This window comes from Parasteatoda tepidariorum, chromosome 1, assembly GCF_043381705.1.
Source record: "Parasteatoda tepidariorum isolate YZ-2023 chromosome 1, CAS_Ptep_4.0, whole genome shotgun sequence".
Taxonomy (NCBI): Eukaryota; Metazoa; Arthropoda; class Arachnida; order Araneae; family Theridiidae; genus Parasteatoda; species Parasteatoda tepidariorum.
The window spans coordinates 73639506-73660357 of record NC_092204.1 but is presented as its reverse complement, the minus strand read 5'-3'; the positions used below and the strand labels follow the sequence as shown (position 1 = coordinate 73660357).

At 28.4% G+C, this 20852-nt stretch overlaps 1 protein-coding gene across 11 annotated transcripts in view; it reads left to right on the top strand.

Annotated features, from left to right (window-relative positions):
• Positions 1 to 5350: 5350 nt before the first annotated feature.
• LOC107447980 (uncharacterized) overlaps positions 5351 to 20852 on the top strand; it is a 39468-nt gene continuing 23966 nt past the window's right edge. For 5 of the 11 annotated variants that reach the window (XR_011637001.1, XM_071182260.1, XM_071182264.1 and 2 more), the window contains exons 1-4: positions 5853 to 5968; positions 11823 to 12527; positions 16231 to 16286; positions 19922 to 19972. Coding sequence is in view for 9 of the 11 variants with exons in the window: in XM_071182260.1 (XP_071038361.1) it covers positions 5868 to 5968; positions 11823 to 12527; positions 16231 to 16286; positions 19922 to 19972 (913 nt within the window). In the remaining 2 variants the exon portion in view is untranslated. Of the gene's footprint in view, positions 5513 to 5852; positions 5969 to 7685; positions 7763 to 11822; positions 12528 to 16230; positions 16287 to 19921; positions 19973 to 20852 lie in introns of those variants that run through there. The other 6 variants (XR_011637002.1, XM_071182296.1, XM_071182291.1 and 3 more) reach the window with 4 other exon arrangements.

Sequence of the window (20852 nt, the reverse complement as noted above, 5' to 3'; positions counted from 1 at the left end):
TTTCCGAACCCATTTCTGATTAACTATAGGTACATTATAAAGGTACCTTCGTTCTTGACGAAAATGCAAGTTTCAATTATTCCCTGATAGTTATAGTTAGAATTAATTACCATATTATTGTTAAGTTAATTGATCGCTGATAAAAACTTTGATCATTTTCTGAAACGCTAGAGTGTTTAAACCTCAAGTAAAGCTCCGAGCTTGATGACAAATAAAATAATTAGTATTTCTTAACTACTTATCCACAAGCAGAATTTGTCGCCATATTATTACTACAAGAAATTCACAGTCAATCAATATTTCGACATTATTAGATTAACTAGAGTGCTTATACATTAAAAATGGAACTCTGTACTGGATGATATCTCAAGTTTAAATAATTTCCCGCATATTACATGCAGAATTTTTAGCCGTATTATTATTATTATCTCGCAAAAAAATATTTGCACGGAAGTAAAATAAATAGTAACAACATTTTACTTTTTTAATCTTCCTGATATTAAAAAGTACACTGTAAAAGCAACACTTGTTCAGATTCCGAGTTTATCAATGAAAGCAAGATAAATTTTATATTATTTCTGTGGCATATAAGATTTATCATCATTTAAGAAGAGATAGTAGTAAGGAGATCCTTATAAAAATTGCGTATTAAGTATAAACTGTTTTAGTAACGCCTAAAAGGGAATATCTGTAGTCACAGTATAAAAGATGCTAATAAATTCTGTTGAATAAGCTTGGAAATAATTTCACACTAAAGCTAAGAATCTTAAAATTCATTATTAAAGAAGAATTTAATACCATAACTCAATATTTATTTCCTGGAATATATTGAATAGAACTCAAAATATCAAACGGTATTTTTTATTTAATAAGGCTAAAATAATTTTTAATAACTAATATGTAATATTAATTGTATATAATGATAATTAATAATAATAATTATCGAAGTTTAAAAAAAAATCCATTTCGTTTTCCATTTTCGTGGATGTTTTTCTTTTATGTAGTGGTTGGATAGCTCACGATTTTCAAAGTGGCTGCTATTTATCTGACTCATGTCGAGCAGCTAATTTATTTTGATTTATAATATATATAAAATAATAAGTGTTCTATTTCTTGTAACTCACTCCTCAGCAGCCAAGAAATGCTCATATACCTTTCAAAGAAGTGCGCTGGGTCTTGTTATAACAACATGGGGAACAGAAAAACTGTAGACTATGTTACAATTGGCTGGACACTACATTATCAACTAGTGCTGAAATATTGATGTCATATTTCAAATGTTTTTCTCAGTTTGTGTTCTCATACTCCAGTTGATCGTATAAGGTCCAGCCAATAGCAACATGGCCTTAATGTTCCCGATGTTGATATAACGAAACCCAAGCCAGCACTTCTATAAAAGGTAAGTGGTGTTGTTGACTGCTGATGATTTACAACTCTTTTCAATTCTCTATGAAGTATATAGATAATGTGTGTATATTTGAATTTCAAAATAAAAAGTAATTATGTTATCGAAATCACTCTTTACATTGCGTCTATGTCTCGAAAAACGAAAAAAATTTGTAAGAGTTTAAAATGAAAGAAGAAAAACAGAAAACAAACTTACCAAAATGAAGTAAAAATAAAATAAGAAATGAGTTAAAATTAGATTGATTAATCTAACAGTTAACAAAAATTGCTCAGAAGAAAAAAATATAATGCATTGGCTTTTAGCTTTATTGCGTAAAATAAATGGTTAAAATAAAAAATTAGATTTGAGTACTGCCATCTATAACAAAAACACTTTAATAATAATAATAATAATTGGAAAATATAAGTAATGAAACCCATTATAGGAAAAGAAGTTATTATCGATAATTATATAATAGAAGTATTCAATATAAAAAAATTGAAATAAAACTCATTTTAATATATTTGAAGGGAAAATGCAACTTTTAAGTGAATTTTTTTTTTTTTTATGAATTGCATATTTTAATTTTAAAAATATGCTCAAAAATAGCCAAGGTCTACATATTGCCGTTTCATTTTCGATAATTTTAAATTTTTTGAATCTGGCAGCATTCTAAAGTAATCATATGGCTGACAAGTGAATTGTTCACATTTGTGCTCAAATTGTTTTCTTGAAAAANTATAAACTTTAATAATTGTTGTTTCTCATCCCCACTGGTCTAGCGGAGCTTGACCAGGTCCATGAGTCCATTCACCCTCCGGAAATCAAAAAACAAGACTGGGTCGATAAACTTTAATAGTTATAATATTATTTAATAGCTATAGTATTATCACCTTGCGCATATCTATTATTTGGCCAATCCTTGATAACTAACAAATCAAACGCGCTTCAATACTGTAGTAAGAATGGTGTTTTCTACACTAAGGAACTCTGCAAGCTCGGTACCGCCTAAATTTCCGGGTTACTGTTTCCGTTGTATTTTAAAGCCATTTGGCGTCATTGTGTTTTGAGATTCTTGCAAACAATGTACTTGATTACTTATTACTTGTGTTTACAATGCTGACAATACTGGTGTTTACAATGCTAAAAGTGTTAAGACTAACGTAAGATGGTGCACAGCTTGCAACAAGAACAAACAGTAACAAACTTATGGAAAGGGCCATATCAAGACTGCCAAAAAAGCGAGTTATTCAAAATCTAGCAACCATGTCACCTTTTTTAACAATATATCTCTAAAAAACTAAAACAAATTTTCACTTCAAACTCACTAGAATTACATATAAACTATAATATCTTATGAAATATGACAGATTTGAGCTCAGAAATTATCTAATTTATTTCTTTTATTGAAAACAAAATTATCCGTTTGAAAACATCGCCTATCAGAATAACATGTAATAAGCAGCTGTAAACTTTTTAACCGGAACTAGAATAAGTGCCGAGCTCGAGATGGTTATTGTTTACATTTCTATTGAAAACATCATCCATACTACACCATTTGCTTTATTGTTTTCATATTTTGTAACCTGGCAATCTTATGACGAAAATATTTTAAACCATTCATGAAAGATTTCAGTACGTGTAAGTTCATTTGAATTCGCTACTCTCTTTATGGATTTCGATTTGTGTTTTGTTCTGCATTTTCATTACATTTTATTTTCTGTTTTTTGCTTGATATGTTTTTTACTTAATTAGTTTTTTTTCCTTTTCATTTTTTGAGTGCTCCTCACACTATTGTATTGATATATTTTGCTTCTGGCTGTATTGATACAATATTAGAAAGTCCTCCTTTTTGCTGATATAATCGTGTGAGTTGATGATGAGATTGTATCTTTTAATTATTTTGCTTCCCGGCTTTTTAATATATATATTTTTAATTCTTTTTAAAAATATTTTCTTAAGTATTTTTTAAAATAATTTATTTTAATAAATTTTCTTTTTTTCTTTTCATTAATCTTTATTCCTTTCCATGTTTTCTCTATATTTTTAACAATATGCATTTATAAAAAAGAGCATCTATAACTATCTAAATAAGCATCTATGACTGTTTATAATAATCATTGTGTTTATAATAATCACCATTCTTATTCTTTCTATTTTCTCTGGAAATCTGACTGGTTTTAATATTTTCAGTCTTGCATTCCTTCCTCAGTGATTCCTTTTATTTAAAGGGCGTTTGTATTTTCTCACTTAAATATTAATTCTGCCCACTAATGTATGTATTCTTTTACTTAATTTTTATTAAGAATATTAAAAATATTCAATAAGGGATTTTATTACTTAACACCCTACATATGAATATTTTACTTTTTTTTCGTTTATTGAATTAAATGAAATTATGATAATACTTTTATGTCCCTGTGTGTTTGTTTTAGAGCCCCAAAAAGAGGGCTAGGTGTTTGGTCATGCTTGGATAATGTGTGTTCCTGTGTAATAGTTATTTTTTCCCTTACCGTGGAATAACAAACTATCCCAGCTATTTGATCGAATAGCTGGTAGTTAAAGCTATTGATAGACCGGTATAGCCTGGTCGGTAGGGCGCTGGGCCCATGTCCGAGAAATCGTGGGTTCGAACCCCGCCGGCCGAAGACTCCCCGTGAAGTTGGTGACTGATGCATGTTAAAATTCTGTCGAGTTGCAAAATCCTCCATGTTCCCATAACAAATCAAAACCTCTGGGGGTACTGGATTGGAGATCGATCGTTCTCTGATTCAGGTCAAAATTACGATCTGTGGATGAATGAATGGCGATGTATGAATGGGTCCGCCTTATAAACAGGTGCGACGTAGGATGTGAAAGAAGTCGAATTCTTGGCCATAGATGGCACCACTGAAAAACAAGAATGGCACACTCTGACTTAAATTTGCTCGGTTTCACCAAACAGGCCTGCCCGTGTGCAAGTGGCATTAGAACCAACCAAAACTATTATTGGAATAATAAAATTGCAACCCATTATGTTTAATGTAAATGTTTTTTTAAGCCTACAAATTAGTATACGATATAGTTTTTGTAAAAAAGGAGGGAAAACGATAATTTTGTGATGGTTTATTGTATATTTTAAGAAGACTTTTTATGTCATTGTCTCGATTTAATTAAACTCATTCTATTCAGAAGCTGAAATTTTTAGTTCTAAAATATCTTTTTGTAAAAAAAAAAACGAGAAAAGAAAGCTAAAAAAGAAATAATATATTTAAAAATTACTTCAACTCAAAGAATAAAACAAAAAAAACAAAACATTTAAATAAATAAAAGTTATACAGACTGTGGGGGAGGAGTTATCAGATATAATACCAACCGTCATCTATCAAAAGGTACCTCATGATAGAATCAAGTTAGCATGCCTTATATACCAGTGAATTGGTGTTTAATTTTCGTAGTGGTAGTTACGCCACACAGGACGGAACGAAATAACAGCGAATATAACTTTCGTAATAAATTAAAAGCTTATAAATAAAAAGTGAGCTATCAGTTTGAAACGCTCCCCATATCAGTTCTTCAAAAATTCAATGAGAGAAAAAGACTTCCAAAAAGAGGTGAAAATAGATAAAAGTATTTGGGAGGTAGACCACCCACGGAGAAGATTGTGTGATCACAATCGTCTGCAAAACGAGGTTCAACCACAGAAAGTTACAAAAAGTAATAAAGAATAAAAAAAATTTGACTCACAGTTTCGAGGATTGAAAAGACTGACAAATTAATAGTATTATTATTATCATTTTTTTTAATTGATCACTCTGATTCTTAAATAATAAAAATCGAATCAAAGTACGACAAGCCCTCTTTAGACTATACCTGTCAAAAGCTAAATTGAGGAGTCTGCTTGGTGCAACACTTTTCTTCCAGTAACATGCGGCAACCACGACTGGGGAATCTTAACTTTTCCTCAAATGATTATGCCGTTAGTTTTCTTTGTATGCTAGGTACTGAGCTATAAGCTTACGCAGGTCGCAGAGAGCTCGTCGCATTATTCTACAATACAATAAACAAGAAATGTTAAATTCCAAGAGTTCTAAATATATTTTTGAAATTCGTATATATCTTTCATAAAATTTTATATTGTTTATGGTAAGAAGCACTTCTTAATGTTGACTGATTGCTTTTAATTGAACGTCAATTCATGAATTTAACTTTTTATGTTCATTCAATGAATATTAATTTTGAGAACTATTGAATGAAGTTGATTGTACAATATGAAGTTGTAAAATTTTTCTGCGCTTCGCCGTGTTACGAAATTAGAGCGGTTTTGTTTTGTTATTTATTCGATTTAATTAGTTGGAAAAAATTCAATAAGAATTAGATCATCGTCAAAAAATGATGGAACAGATTCGATCATTTTTGACGGTGCTTTGATACGATCCGCGGAAAAGATTTAATTAATATTGTATTTAAATAAATTCTAAAATACACTAAATCTTAAAATATGAGTATCAGAAATTTATTCCTAATAAACAAGAAGAAATTTAATACTCTTTCTATCCGAACTGGAAGTAAAAAACAATTGCTTAAAGTGGTATTTGGTATGTAAGTCAGAAAAAGTACAAGCTCTTTTACTTTTTACTGATAGTTGCTTGTATTAAATTTTAAAAATATTTTTTAACTGAGAATTCCAGGAAGATTTTCGTATCTTGATCTGCAGCAGAATAAACACAAGTCTTGGCAACTTACAGCAGTGACCAGTGAGAAACTAACAAAAACATCTAGTGTAACTTCTACAAGCAAATTTCTACATGTATTATTTTTTTAAAATTTGAAAGCTTAAATTCATTGAGGGGAGATTTCCGAATCGTGATCAATGGCGGAATAATTGCCAAGTAGTGGCAATTTCCGGGCAACGACCTATGAGAAACTAACTAAATTATTACGGAAAGCATTAACTTGAAAGGTATAACTTGTAGCCACCCCCGGGCTAACATCAACATATTTTTAAAGAAAATTTGCGAGTTTAAAATCAATTTGGCACCTTGGTAGTTGGTGCGACAGATTGTGATACAGAAATATCTCCTCCATGGTGTCTTAGCGATTGTAGTGGTTGCTGGAGCTCACAATACAAAATTATCCTTAGCATTTACTCATACCTTTGTGTGTTTCTCTGGTGATATTTCCATATTGGTATTTGTTCATACCAACTATGATCACCAAGGAGCCAAAGAGATTTTTCACTTGCCAGGGATCTGTCTAGGTTTTTCTGAGAGGTACCTATTTTGTGAAAATTTAGACATAATTTGTGAAAATTAAAAATTATATTTAAAAATCTACACAAAAATATGCTAAAAATAAGGATTTATCGTTTCTTAAGGGATACAAAAATAAACTTTTAAGAAATTTTTTTTTGTGAAACTACCGTTTTTCCTAAAATTGAATTTGTGAAACTACGGTTTTTCCTAAAATTGAATTTGTGAAACTACCAATTTTTCTAAAGTTGAATTTGTGAAGGTACCGCTAAACGGTAGTAAATTCGACCTGGACAGACCCCTGCTTGCAAAAATTAAAAAAATAAAATGAAATAAAAATATGTTTTGCTTTTGTGTGCCCTTCTGTGATGTTTTTCCCATGGGCTACTGTTCCAGAATATTTGGCGATTATTTGGGAATAAGTACCAATATTCTCTCTTTTTATTCGTTATTTAGGCACTGAAGTAGATGCTTCATTATGGTACTGAAATTATTGTATGTTTGTCTTTCTGACATTTATGATGCTTTTCGATTTAGTTTAAATTTTATATATATGAAGTGCAATGTTTTATTTTTAAGTTAACACAAATGCCTGGTAAAGGGTTGCTATATGCGTTCAGATGTAGAGTACCAAACCTTACTAAAGCAAACAAAGGCGTAGTTAGGGCTTATGGCACTGGAGAAAAACTTAGTTTTTGCACCTCCTTGATAACGATATAATGTCAGAAAATTAAGGGAACTATTTAAGACTGTTATAAGTTTAGATTTTGTAAAATTAAATTCATTGATTAGATTTTATATTGAATGAGATTTTATAATTTTAAATCAATTTAACTCGTCATTGTAAAAAATATTATTTTGATTTGGTTTAAAATTGAACAGTATATGTTACCAAAGTAAGTAGTTTCTATTATGTTTATTGTTTTTGATTGAAGGAATGTTTATTGTTTGTTATTGTTTCATCAATGTGCAAAAATAATTTAAAAAATAAACTTACATGCATAGCAAACTACAACAATAATACAATTCCGTTTCAATTTTTCTTTAAATGGGATAAAAATAGTTAGTAGGTATTATTGGGCCTGTAATTGACTGAAGGGCATATTAAAGGGAGAGGGTAACATTGTTATAGACTAATAATACAGTAAAAAATTGTTTTTTTTCTTCCTTTTATGATACAATAGCATATTTTTCAATATTTTTTTATTGCATATAAAATAGCAATAAAAGAAATAATGGAACTTTTTTGCATTTTTTTTTCTATTTTTCCATGTTATTTAAAAAAATGTAGCTAACTTTTTTTTTATTCCAGGATATTTAAAATTATATTAGATTTAAGTAAATACTCTGACTCCAAAATTTTATGTCTGACAAAGTAAAAAATTTCAAATTAATTATCTATCATATTTTGTAAGTTAAGAACTGCAAAGAATTCAGTCAAGTTCATATTTAAATTAGAAACAAATTTACAGAGTTTAGACAATTTGTAAATGAGTAATCATTTTTTGCTTTCGTGTGATTGATGTCTGACACTAACAATTTAATCCATCTAATTTGAACTTATTATAATCGGTTTTTATAAAACAAATTGTTTTTTGATAGGTTATGATTAGGGCTGCAGGTTTGTTGCGGCGCGAATTTCCGCGATGATTTCCACGAAATTGTCATCTTTTTTCTTAAAATCCGCAAATTTCTCAATATGTTTTGACTTGCTCGAAAATGTCTTAAAATTTGATTTTTTTTTATTTATTATTTTTATTAAACAGAATTTTTTATTTTCCTGAACCTTAAATTGAACATGTAAAATTGATTAGATATTTAGGGGAGTGAATCAATAGCAAAATGACATGAAAATAGTTCAGAGATAAGAGATAATCACAATCTTGTCAACTAAGGTGGTCTTTCTACACTTAGGGAGGGTAATTACCTTCCTGAAGTCAGTAAGAGTACAAAAGAAATTGGAATCACAAAGGAAGGAAAATGTTATAAATCAAATCTTTGACAGAAAAATTGTTATACATGCTATTGCACTGGGCAACGAAATTTCTACTGCCTTTCTACATATTCAGTTAATTTTTCCTAGGCGGCTTCTTGTGATCTCTTAAATATGGATCAGTTTCTTAGATGAGAGGGACTAGTAGTTAGTAGGGACTTGTAACTAGTAGTTTGAATGTAGAATGTTTGAGTTTTCACAGCAATTACTTCTTACAAAGCAACGGTCAAGGAATTGCGCGTTGGTGAAGGAAAATTGATCGAGTTTTGGAAATCAAAGACCGAACGCTCCAAAATTGGCAATTCGAAGTTTGTCGGTGCCTAAAAACAGCGTTGACGCAGAAAGATCGTTTTCTAAGTATAAAAATGTATTAAGTGATGAAAGACGAAGCATAAATGAGAATAATCTGACAATGTACAATACTTTGTACCAAAATTCTGTTCATTTAAATAAAAATATTAATATTGCTTGAAATTCAAAGAAATACTTTTGTTGTGTATTTTTAAGTTTTTTTTATTATTTGCGCAATTTCTGTCTTTTGCATCATTTATATAATAAATTTTTTTATGTTTAGAATTTGTGTAATTTTTAAAATTTCCCGCGAATTTGGGTTTTTTTTCTTCCCGCGACAAACTTGCAGCCCTAGTTATGATGTACTAAATATGTGGTATTAAAATTTTATGATAAACTTAATTTATGTATGTTTTATAAGAGAGTTTTCGAAGAAATCTATGCTCATGGAATTTGTCTACTTGTTAAAAGAAGAACAATGAACTAAGAAAACATGTCGTTAGATTGGAATTCTTAAATATTTGAATTTCAAGTAAGGAGAAAAACAAAATAAAATGTAAAGAATTTATCCAGTTTTTTTCCTATGAAATATGCCAAAAGGAATTTGACAATTTTGGCTTTGCAACGTTCATTTTTGAAAACTAAATATCTCTTAAAAATAATTCTAAATCATCATTATTTAAACATTTGACTTTAGATATTGGTTTAAAGAAAATGTATCAATGAATTTTATAAAGGCCACTGTTTGGATAAAATAAAGTATAAAATGGCTCTATATTGAAATGTAAATAAATATAAAAATTTATTGATGTATAATCAAAAGGAATTGTTTTCTTTTTCTAATGAAAATATATTAAACAGTGCTTATCCAATGTTTTTTGGGTGATTCTGTATTTACCAATTGGTACACTTAGTGCAAAAACTACCTAATGCACCACATTAAAACATTTTTTTATTCAATAAAAACAATATGTTCTACAAGCTAAACATATTTTCTTCACATCTGTTTTAATTTTTTTAAAAGTTAATGTTGTACCAAAACATTGAAAATTTTAAAAATAAAAATAAAATCTTGATAAGTTATTTAACTAAATTTAGTCTAATTATTTTTTCTAGATGATATATTAAAAAAAATAACATCTTAAATAATATACTTAATAATATTGACCCATTTCTGCACTTTTAGAGAAAAAAAAACATGCTGCTCTGGAAAGTATAATCTTTTTACCTCGAAAACCTGAAAAAATCAAGGAAATTTGAAATCTGATTTGAGTTGCCACCCTTAAAGTCTAAAGTTTTTAACCACCCATGGGCAAGCAATTTCTCATTCTTTTTTACTTTATTTCATGTTAGACAACAGAGCAATTTCATTTGGCACCTCGGTGGTTTCAGTTAGCGTGAATAACAAGAGAGATATCTCCTAAAGATTTTTGTCATGTATTTTTTTTAATAATGAAAAGCACAGCAAATCTGGTTTACAATATTTTAATATATAGTTATCATTATCCTAAAAAAATCGTCACATGACCTTGCTTTCCTTCGTAAATGGGAGAACTGTTTGTGAAAAATAAATGTGATTTGGCATGCATACCTTCAACTTATGAAAAATGCTGCAATCTTTTCAACAATATATGTAATGGTTTTTGTGTAACAATGAGTCGAATCATAGTTCAAGATTTGTTATATTAATTTTTTTGACCTTGTGTATGTTAGTTATTGATTCTTAATTTTATTTTGTGATATTTTTACTGTCAAATTATTCTAATTATTAATTAATTAAATTATTCTAATCAGAATATCTAGATGATAACATGTTTTTTACTATTAAAAACAAAGAAAAAACACTTACTATAAATTATAATCGTGTTCATAATCGTATACCTGTTCATTTGTTAAAAATCAAGATTATCTTTTTATAAAATAGTTTTCTGAAGCTTATTTTAACAAGCTATTTTTATTGTTTGCTCCTAGGACAGTGTTTTCACTACAGCGCGAGAATCTCGCTTATTTTTTTCTTTTCTCGTATTAAAAAATTATTAAAGCGAGAAGATTGCGCATTCTATTAATAAATTTCAAAATGCGCGAATTTTGGAAAAAAATTCCTCTTCTGCCATTTTGAATTGACCCGTTTCACTTTTCTTACTTGATGTTTCATTATTTTCAACATCGATCCCTGTTATCCAGCTTCCCTATTTACCAGTATTGTTCAGAACCAGTGCAAACAGCAGAACACAATCCCCCCTCCCCCCCGAATAATGGAACACCTTTCAGAACACATTTTTCCGAAACTACGTGTCCACAGAAGGTAAGATTTCTTCATGTAAGACGTTTAAATTTTTTGCAATGCTACAAATTTACTTAGTGATTCCGAATTGTTCAGCATCTATTGCAAGGTCATTTAGCACTCAAAACAGAATTAAGATAAAATATAGTATACAAATGACTGATAAACATTTGAGCAACCTAATGAGAAAAGCTGATGAAAAAGTAGATATAGAATGTTTTCCATATGATGATGCAGCAAAAATATTCAATGCTTTACAAATTAGAAGATGTTAAAATGTATTATAATTAAAGAAATATTTTTTCCAAGTCTATTCGCATTTTTTTAATTTTTAGAAATCTCACTTTGAGATCTCACCCTGTTTTTGAGAAAGGGTGAGAAATTCTCTCTCATTTTTTTTCTGTAATGAAAACACTGTAGGAACTCCATTGTATAGCAGTACAGGATTAATGATAAGTAAAAAAGTGAAGTTTCATTATAATTGATGCAAATGATTTAAGTTATATCCTGCTATCAAAACGAGATTTTCCAGAAAATAAAATAAATTACTCAATTGCAGTTTATTATTTTTTTTATTAATGTTTTCGCAGTTTTTGCTTCCATATTCTCAAGGCTTTATTTCTGTTTTGTTTTTAGAACTCTAAAGTTTAATGCAATGCCTATGTTAAAAAAGAGGAGAATTCAACCACTAAACACCTCTAATGAAGAAACTGATGACAAGGAAACTGTGATAACAAGTACGTCTGATGATGATGATGATGCTGATGATGAAAGTGGTGATACTGCTGAAGATTTATCAGATGAGGAGGCTGAGGACTCTAATACAGATTCAAATGAGGAGGAGGATGAGGACGACGAGGAGGAGGATGAGGACGACGAGGAGGAGGGGGAAGAAGAGGACAAAGATGAAGAAGAGGATGAAGATGACAAAGATGAAGATGACAAAGATGAAGACGACGAAGGTGAAGACGACGAAGGTGAAGACAGTAAAGATGAAGACAGTAAAGATGAAGACAATAAAGATGAAGACAGTAAAGATGAAGACAGTGAAGATGAAGAGAAGAAGAACTATGTTCCTAGTCGTAAAATAAGACTTTCAGATTTCATAGAGAACAAAAAAGGAAAAATAGTTACAATGGACTACTGTACAAAGCATCTATATAAAGGACCTATTCAGAATATTAAAGATATGCTTAATGGCTCTGCAGAAGAGGAAATTGAAATAAAAGAGGAGGCACCTGATAAAAATGAACCTGCTTTCAGAAATGCACCTAAAAAGTGGGGCTGGAAGCAAGAAGTGATGCTTTTAGAGGGCATTGAAGCTAATGGCCTTTTTAATTGGTATGATCTTTTTAAAAAATATTTTTGATACTTTCTTATTTTTTAGGTAGGATTGCTTAGAATTCTCAAATAAATGACTTTGCACCTGAGTATATATAACCAGGTTTTGAAAAATCAGTTTTTTTTTTTAAGGATAGCTCTCTTTGGGTTTTTATGAACAACCTTGATTTTTTTAAAAATGTATTTTAAATATTTATTTCTGTTCTTAATGAGATTGAAAGATTTGCTTTTGATCTGAAATTTAAATGAGTGATAACTATTTACCATTTGTTTTGTTGTAATCTGACTATTTTTGGAGAAGTTTTAGATTGCTAGGTTATTATTTTTATTTCTTAACAACAAACAGATTGTTAGATTGAAATTTGAAATTATTAAATTAAAAGTTCCTAATATTTTTTAATATATAAACCAGGTATGCATAATATACATGAACATCGTTTGTGAAAAATTTGTCACCTTCGAAGAAATTTAAAAAAAATATTACTCATTTAAAAAAGAAAGAAAAAAAAACGGTCAGAATTCGCTTATTCAGCTCTGCCATCAATTTTAGAAAATTAGGATGCAACAACAGTTAAGATTAGAAAAGATAAGATTAGAAAAGATTAAGAAAAGTTAAGATTTTTGTATCATGACCTGTGGCAGAATAATTGCCAAGTCTTGGCAACTTCCGGGTAGCGGCCTGTCAGAGACTAAAAAAGAAACATCTCAGAAAGGGAGCAACTCAAAGGGTTTAATTCATAACCACCCCCTAGCAAATCTACTTGTTTTTTTTTTAAAAATTTTTTTGCCACCTTGGCGATTGTAATTGATATGGCAGATCATGATATGAAAATATCCCCACAGAAAATTTGGTAAGACAGTGTTGCGTAACTACCACTATAAATATTGAATACCGATTCACTAGTATATAAGGCATGTTAACTTGATTCTATCTATAGGTACCTTTTGATAGATGAAGGTTGACATAGTCTAAAAAATAAATCCCCTAATTGGTGACCCCGATGTGATAAGAACTTTCTAATATTGATGGATAATCCACATAAAACAGTTGATTTGCTTAAAAATATAATGGTCAAAGAAAAAAAAATCCAGGTGAAGTAAATAAAGTTTTCAGGTCAATAAACAAAAAAAACAAAAAAAAAATGAAAGGGGAAAAAATTAATGAGCGAAATGCTATGAAGAAGAAATATAATTATTAAAAATTATATAAATAGATTAAAAATGTTTTTTTTTAGCATGAATCAACTAGTGGTATCTGTTTATCGAATTATATCACAGATAAAATTCTGGAAGGGGAGAAATGTGGCGTAACTACCACTATAAATATTGAATACCAATTCACTAGTATATAGGACATGTTAACTTGATTCTATCTAGAGGTACCTTTTGATAGATGAAGGTTGACATAGTCTCAAAAATAAATCCCCTAATTGGTGACCCGGATTTGATAAGAACTTTCTAATATTGATGGATAATCCACATAAAACAGTTGATTTGCTCAAAAATATAATGCTCAAAGAAAAAAAAAATCCGGATGAAGTAAATAAACTTTCCTGGTCAATAAACAAAAAAACAACAAAAAAAAATGAAAGGGTAAAAAAATAATGAGCGAAATGCTATGAAGGAAAAATATAATTATTAAAAATTATATAAATAAATTAAAATTTTTTTTTAGCATGAATCAACTAGTGGTATTCGTTTATCGAATTATATCACAGATAAAATTGTGGAAGGGGAGAAATGTGGCGTAACTACCACTATAAATATTGAATACCAATTCACTAGTATATAGGACATGTTAACTTGATTCTATCTAGAGGTACCTTTTGATAGATGAAGGTTGACATAGTCTCAAAAATAAATCCCCTAATTGGTGACCCGGATTTGATAAGAACTTTCTAATATTGATGGATAATCCACATAAAACAGTTGATTTGCTTAAAAATATAATGGTCAAAGAAAAAAAAATCCAGGTGAAGTAAATAAAGTTTCCAGGTCAATAAACAAAAAAACAACAAAAAAAAATAAAAAGGAAAAAAATAATGAGCGAAATGCTATGAAGAAAAAATATAATTATTAAAAATTATATAAATAGATTAAAAATGTTTTTTTTAAGCATGAATCAACTAGTGGTATCCGTTTATCGAATTATATCACAGATAAAATTCTGGAAGGGGAGAAATGTGGCGTAACTACCACTATAAATATTGAATACCAATTCACTAGTATATAGGACATGTTAACTTGATTCTATCTAGAGGTACCTTTTGATAGATGAAGGTTGACATAGTCTCAAAAATAAATCCTCTAATTGGTGACCCCGATGTGATAAGAACTTTCTAATATTGATGGATAATCCACATAAAACAGTTGATTTGCTTAAAAATATAATGGTCAAAGAAAAAAAAATCCAGGTGAAGTAAATAAAGTTTCCTGGTCTATAAACAAAAAAGCAACGAAAAAAATTAAAGGGAAAAAAAATAATGAGCGAAATGCTATGAAGGAAAAATATAATTATTAAAAATTATATAAATAAATTTTAATTTTTTTTTAGCATGAATCAACTAGTGGTATCCGTTTATCGCATTATATCACAGATAAAATTCTGGAAGGAGAGAAATGTGGCGTAACTACCAATATATATATTGAATACCAATTCACTAGTATATAAGTATATAAGTACTAGTATACTAGTATATAAGTTCACTAGTATACTAGTATATAAGTTCACTAGTATATCACTTGATTCTATCACGAGGTACCTTCTGATAGATGAAGGTTGACAATTAATTCCCCTCATTGGTGACCCTCCACAATAACTAGTTATCGTCCANTACCAAGTCAAATCTGGCAGTGGCATATCTCAGAAGGCCCGTAAAAACAGGTGGCCTATAGATGCAAAGTTTGGAGTTGGAGACCTCAAAGATAAAAAATATATGCTGGCATGTAATATAAAAATTAAAAAATATTAAGAAAATCAATGATTTTTATATAAATTTTGTTTTAAATAGGTGGCAACAAAGGTGTTGAAACTATTTTCAAGAGAAGATAAATTGCTTGCTTAAAGTTTTTCAATTGAAATTTTGTGTTCGCAGAAAGTTTCTTATTTTATCCAAATATGATATTAACATATATAATTGCAGACTCTATTGGGATAAAATTCAAATTTTTGCTTACCCATTGCAGCTGAATTTACAATTTTGTTTTTTAATTTCCTATTTAACTTTTGGTTACACAAAATTATTTAAATGTTTTTCCCCAAACAGATTGTTATGTAATATCGTGGAAAGTTAATTCTTAAAAACAGTTCTGAATTCATTATTTTAACTGAAAAATTTGACTGGCAACTTTTTTTTTATAAAGCTTATTATATGAGTAAATATAAATTATTTACTGTTTAATAATTGAAAAATTATGAAATTATATGCTGTACAATTTGTTTTTCATAAAATGATACACATTGATGTAATATATATGAAATTTACTTATCTCTGAAGAGGATTAATATATAACAAGAAAAAAGTCTATTGGTTTTCATTTTGAAATTTGCAATTTTTAAGTTTTATAGAGTCATTAATTAATTATAATTTTAACATGATCTTTTCAAAAATGCTGATGTATCCCTTAATTTTTTGACATTTAATTTTTCAATCTTATTTGAGTAATTTTACATACAAATAATCCATATTTTATTTATGTTTAGGGAATTGATTGCTGAACAGTTATCTAAACAAAGTAGAAAAAAATTTAAACCAGATGGTAAGTTAAATTACTATTTTTATTTATTTATTTGCTAAGCTAAATTGTTAAGTTATTTGATAGCTATATTAATCAACCAGCTGTTGTATTTTGTTTTTTAGAAATCACATGTTATGGGAAGTTATCAGCTGGGTTAGCAATACCTGGATAGTAAACTCTTTTTTCTATCCCAACTTTTTTTTTTAGTATAGCAATTGCAGAATTGTTGAACTGATTGCTGATTTCAGGTTTGGAATTATAGTAGAACTAAGATTAACTAACAGGAATGTCAAAATTGTTAGACTATCTAATGTGTTTTATTAATTATATACTAAGATTCTAAGGATATTTCTCTTGGTAAAACATAAACAATATCATTATTAATTAAGTAGATCCATATGAAACATTACTAAATGGTTAGTTTTATAACTGACTCTTGAGATTTACAATATAGATTAAAAATAGAGCTGTACCAATACCCAGTACCCAGCTTTTTTTTTAGTATCCGGTTTGTTACCCTGACCCAGCAAAATAATTTACCACCTAGACCTGGCTTTTAGCCCCGAGAATCCTGGAATTCTGGTTGGGTAAAATTCATGAGGGTGCCTAACCAAATTTACTGGGCATCCAGTGCTTGGCAATATTCATTTATGTTTGACACGCCCATATTTAAAATTATAGTACCTTTAAAATTATTCAAATATGTAGTTTTTGAAATTCAAGTATTCCTTCACTTCCTTAATTACCAAGCTGAAATAACTGTTGATGTATAGTATATTTTACTCCTTTTGTGCTGTCAGAGAAACCTTAATAAAATGGACACCTTCGAGACAGAGAAAAATGTTCACCACGAAAAGTGTCTGCTGAGGAAAATAATAGGAAAATTCAGAAATATAAAGCTAAAAACCATTTAAGTTAAATTTATATATTAATATGATTGTTAAATAAATACAATCTAAGAAATAAGAAATTATGTTGGCATTTTTTGAAGTTAACAGAACAATGGATAAAACTCAAGGATAGGAAATGTAGAAAAATGTGCATAGCTGTAGAAACAGGGGTCTGTCTAGGTTTTTCTGAGAGGTACCTATTTTGTGAAAATTTAGACATCATTTGTGAAAATTATATTAAAAAATCAAAACAAAAATATGGATTTTTTCGTTTCTTACGGGATACAAAAATAAAATTTTACGAAAAAGTATTTTGTGAAATTACTGTTTTTCCTAAAGTTGAATTTGTGAAGGTACCGCTAAACGGTAGTAAATTTAGCCTGGACAGACTCCTGGTAGAAACAACTGTAGAAAAATGTGTTATAAGGGATAATGATGATTCTCTCATACTAAATTTACTTTCAGCAAATGAGTAAATGCATTAATATGTTCTTGTTATTTCAGTTTATAAACTTAGAAATTTATCGAAGTAAAATGGACTACTGTTGCAAACAGAATATGAATATTTTCTTACAAATAAACTTATTAATTATTTTAATTTAAACATTCTTATTAAATAAATTTGCTAGTAAATAAATGTATGTGTTAAAACAGAGAATTGCGTGATTAAAATTTGATAAATAAATTTTTGAGTGCAGTTTATATTTTAAAAATAAGAAAACCTTCTTAATTTTTTGTAACTTAACGAAAAACTGACTAGGGAACATTCTCTGGTAGAAGTTCTCTTACCACCGGGTTAACCCTGGAGCATTCTGGGATTTTTCCTCTGTGCAAAGCAAATAGGTGTTACTTTCATAAATAAAATTTTTCATGGAATCAAACTAGCTCCCTTTTTGTTACTTACTTTTTGGAGTTACTTAATCCTTTGTGTTGAAAATTACCAGGATACGGAGATTGAATTGTAACATTAAGAACTGCAGAATAGCAATATTAATATTCTGTTCAACATTGGTAAGATTAAATTTCTCAACAAATTTCCAAAAGCTTATGAGATTGTACTGAGATTTCATTCCACATAAATTACATTTATAGTTATCAGATGATTAAAAATTAAGCTATGATCATTAAAATAGTTTTCATTTAATGTATCATCAGTTCATTAAAATATTCTATGTTTAACAGAAGCAGCAGATGTATCAGCAGATGTTTCGATTTTGTAACAAAGTTTCACATTAATCATTCTATATCTGCACAGTCAGCCCAAATTACTTTTTTAAAATTTATTAATAAAATCTTGAAATAAAAGCACATGTTTTTATTTATTCAGGCGAATAATAAATTTCCTTGAACTATATCTCGTAAAATATTTGTTTGAGAGAAAATTAGGACATTGATATTGTTTTGTATAAATGTCATAATACTTGACTGAGTAATAATTCTAAATTTTAAGGGGCACCTGGAACCCACCGAGTAACAAATAAAATTTCTGCACAGTATCCGGTATCGGCCAGGTTAAGGATTCAGTTTTCACTGTCTATTCGAACCCAGCAAAATCTTAGGACCTGGTTCATTTCTGTAGTTTAAAAGATTGACATAAAATCATAAGCAATTTTATGAAATATTTTTCATTGTAAGTTGGGACAGGTTCAGAGTTCTAAATTTGTAACCATTAGAACCCATTATCCTTTTTTAGGAATAAAAAGGCTTAAGCTAGTGTGAATTATTACTTTAATTAGGATAAATTACTTTAAAGTACTCTTTTCCACTTTTCTTTTAAATTTTATCAATGAGACAGGGTGCGTATCGTTTTTAAAAAGTCCTTATTTTTGATTTGTGTTTTTTAAAAGCCCTTAAAGGTGCTTTTTTTATATATTTTTTTATTCAGTGTTTGTAAAAAGTGTTCAATTTTTTATCTTTTAAAAATAGATTTTTTCGATAAAAAATAAAATAGTATCGATTATTATAGTATCTCCAAAAATAGTATCTCCAAAAATAGCATATAATAGTATCTCCAAAAATAGTATCGATTATTGTCATAAATTACAAAAAATACATGATTTTCTTAATTTTCTCTGCAATATTTATCAGAAATTAGTAATTTTATTTTGATTATGTAAAGTTTTTGGAAATGTTTTTACATTTTGTGCATTTTATGTTTATAAATGTAGAACTTTCAACCATAGAAATTTTTTTTATTTATTAATACACATTAATACACATATTTATGACTTTTTTTGGAAAGTGCTTAAAAATATTTTTTGAGTGCTTAAAAACTGCTTTAAAGGTTCTTATTTTTTGTTGAAAAATCTTGCTATGCTCTCTGATGAGAGTATAGAGCAAACTTTCAGCGAATGCTTGATAATGTGATTTGTATTTTCAAGTTAGACTCAAAAGTTCATTTTCACGACGTCCAGAAAATTTTTTTAGTTTCATTTTCTTTTAATTAATTTGTATTCAGAAAATATTATCATAAATGCAAATTTACAATTGTCTTTTTTTCCCCTAAATTTTACAGGAATTTATATTTTAATAACTTTTGGAAATTTTGCATTGCATTTCAAAAAAAAAAAAAAAAAAANAAAAAAAAAAAAAGGAAAAAAAAATTTCATTGTGATGAAGTAATGAAATATTAAAATAAATAATTCATTTTTAATTCTGTATTTACTTTATTACAATTTCAAAAATCATTTGTGTGGCCGGAAATGTATATTTTTTTAGTGTATATTAATATAAATAATTAAAATTTCAATTTCTTTATATTTTTAGAAGTAAAAAATCACTACTTTCAGTATTATTATAATGGAACTCTTGGCCAAGGTAAATATGTTTATTAGAATGGATACTTTATTTATTAAAGTTGCTTATTTATCTATCACTGATGAGGAATTTCTTTATGTGTTTTGAATTTTTCTTGTATTAGTTTTATTTTTTAATTTTTATTTCTGTTATAAGGATGATTTGAGGATATTGTAATTATCATCCTGATCGTTTTAGATTTTTATGAAATTTTTAGAAATCACATTTTTTGAAATCCCTAATTCATTACTAATTTTTTTGAAATTTCCAGTTCCGAGGAATTTTAGAAAGTTGAATCAAGCTCATTTAAAAGAGAAATGTAGTATACCAAAACTCAGTTATTGGTACTAACATTCTTGTTTCTTTATGTCCAAAAAAAGAACTTTGTATCTCGTGTATGCAGAAAATATCAAAATTATACAATTATAAAGAGAAATATAAATGTGGTAAATTCAATTTGTGGGTAGTCATTACACTAGTAGTGATAGAATAAGTTATTGTGTCATTAGGTGATCTGCACAAAATATCAAAATGGTTATCAGTCCTTCAAATTTTTTTAAGTGTGCTTAGGATGTTTCTACAGTACTTTTGTGCTATTGATGTAAATGAAACTAATTCTGTGCTATTAAAGTTATTTAAATTATTTTCAAGTTGTGTTAATTGACATATTCTCAAATTACGTATGATAAAAGTCATCATAAGTGTCTTTTACTGTTTGCCTAATTTTTCATTTCCATTATAAAAAATAATGTGTTCTGGTAAACAATTTAAATATATTGTGAGATAGATGGTGTAATGCGGTGAGTAGATTACAAAAATCAGTCTAATCATTTCTTAGAAAATAACATTATTAAAATAAGCTTATTATTTTTCGCATATTCTATAATATATATATATATAT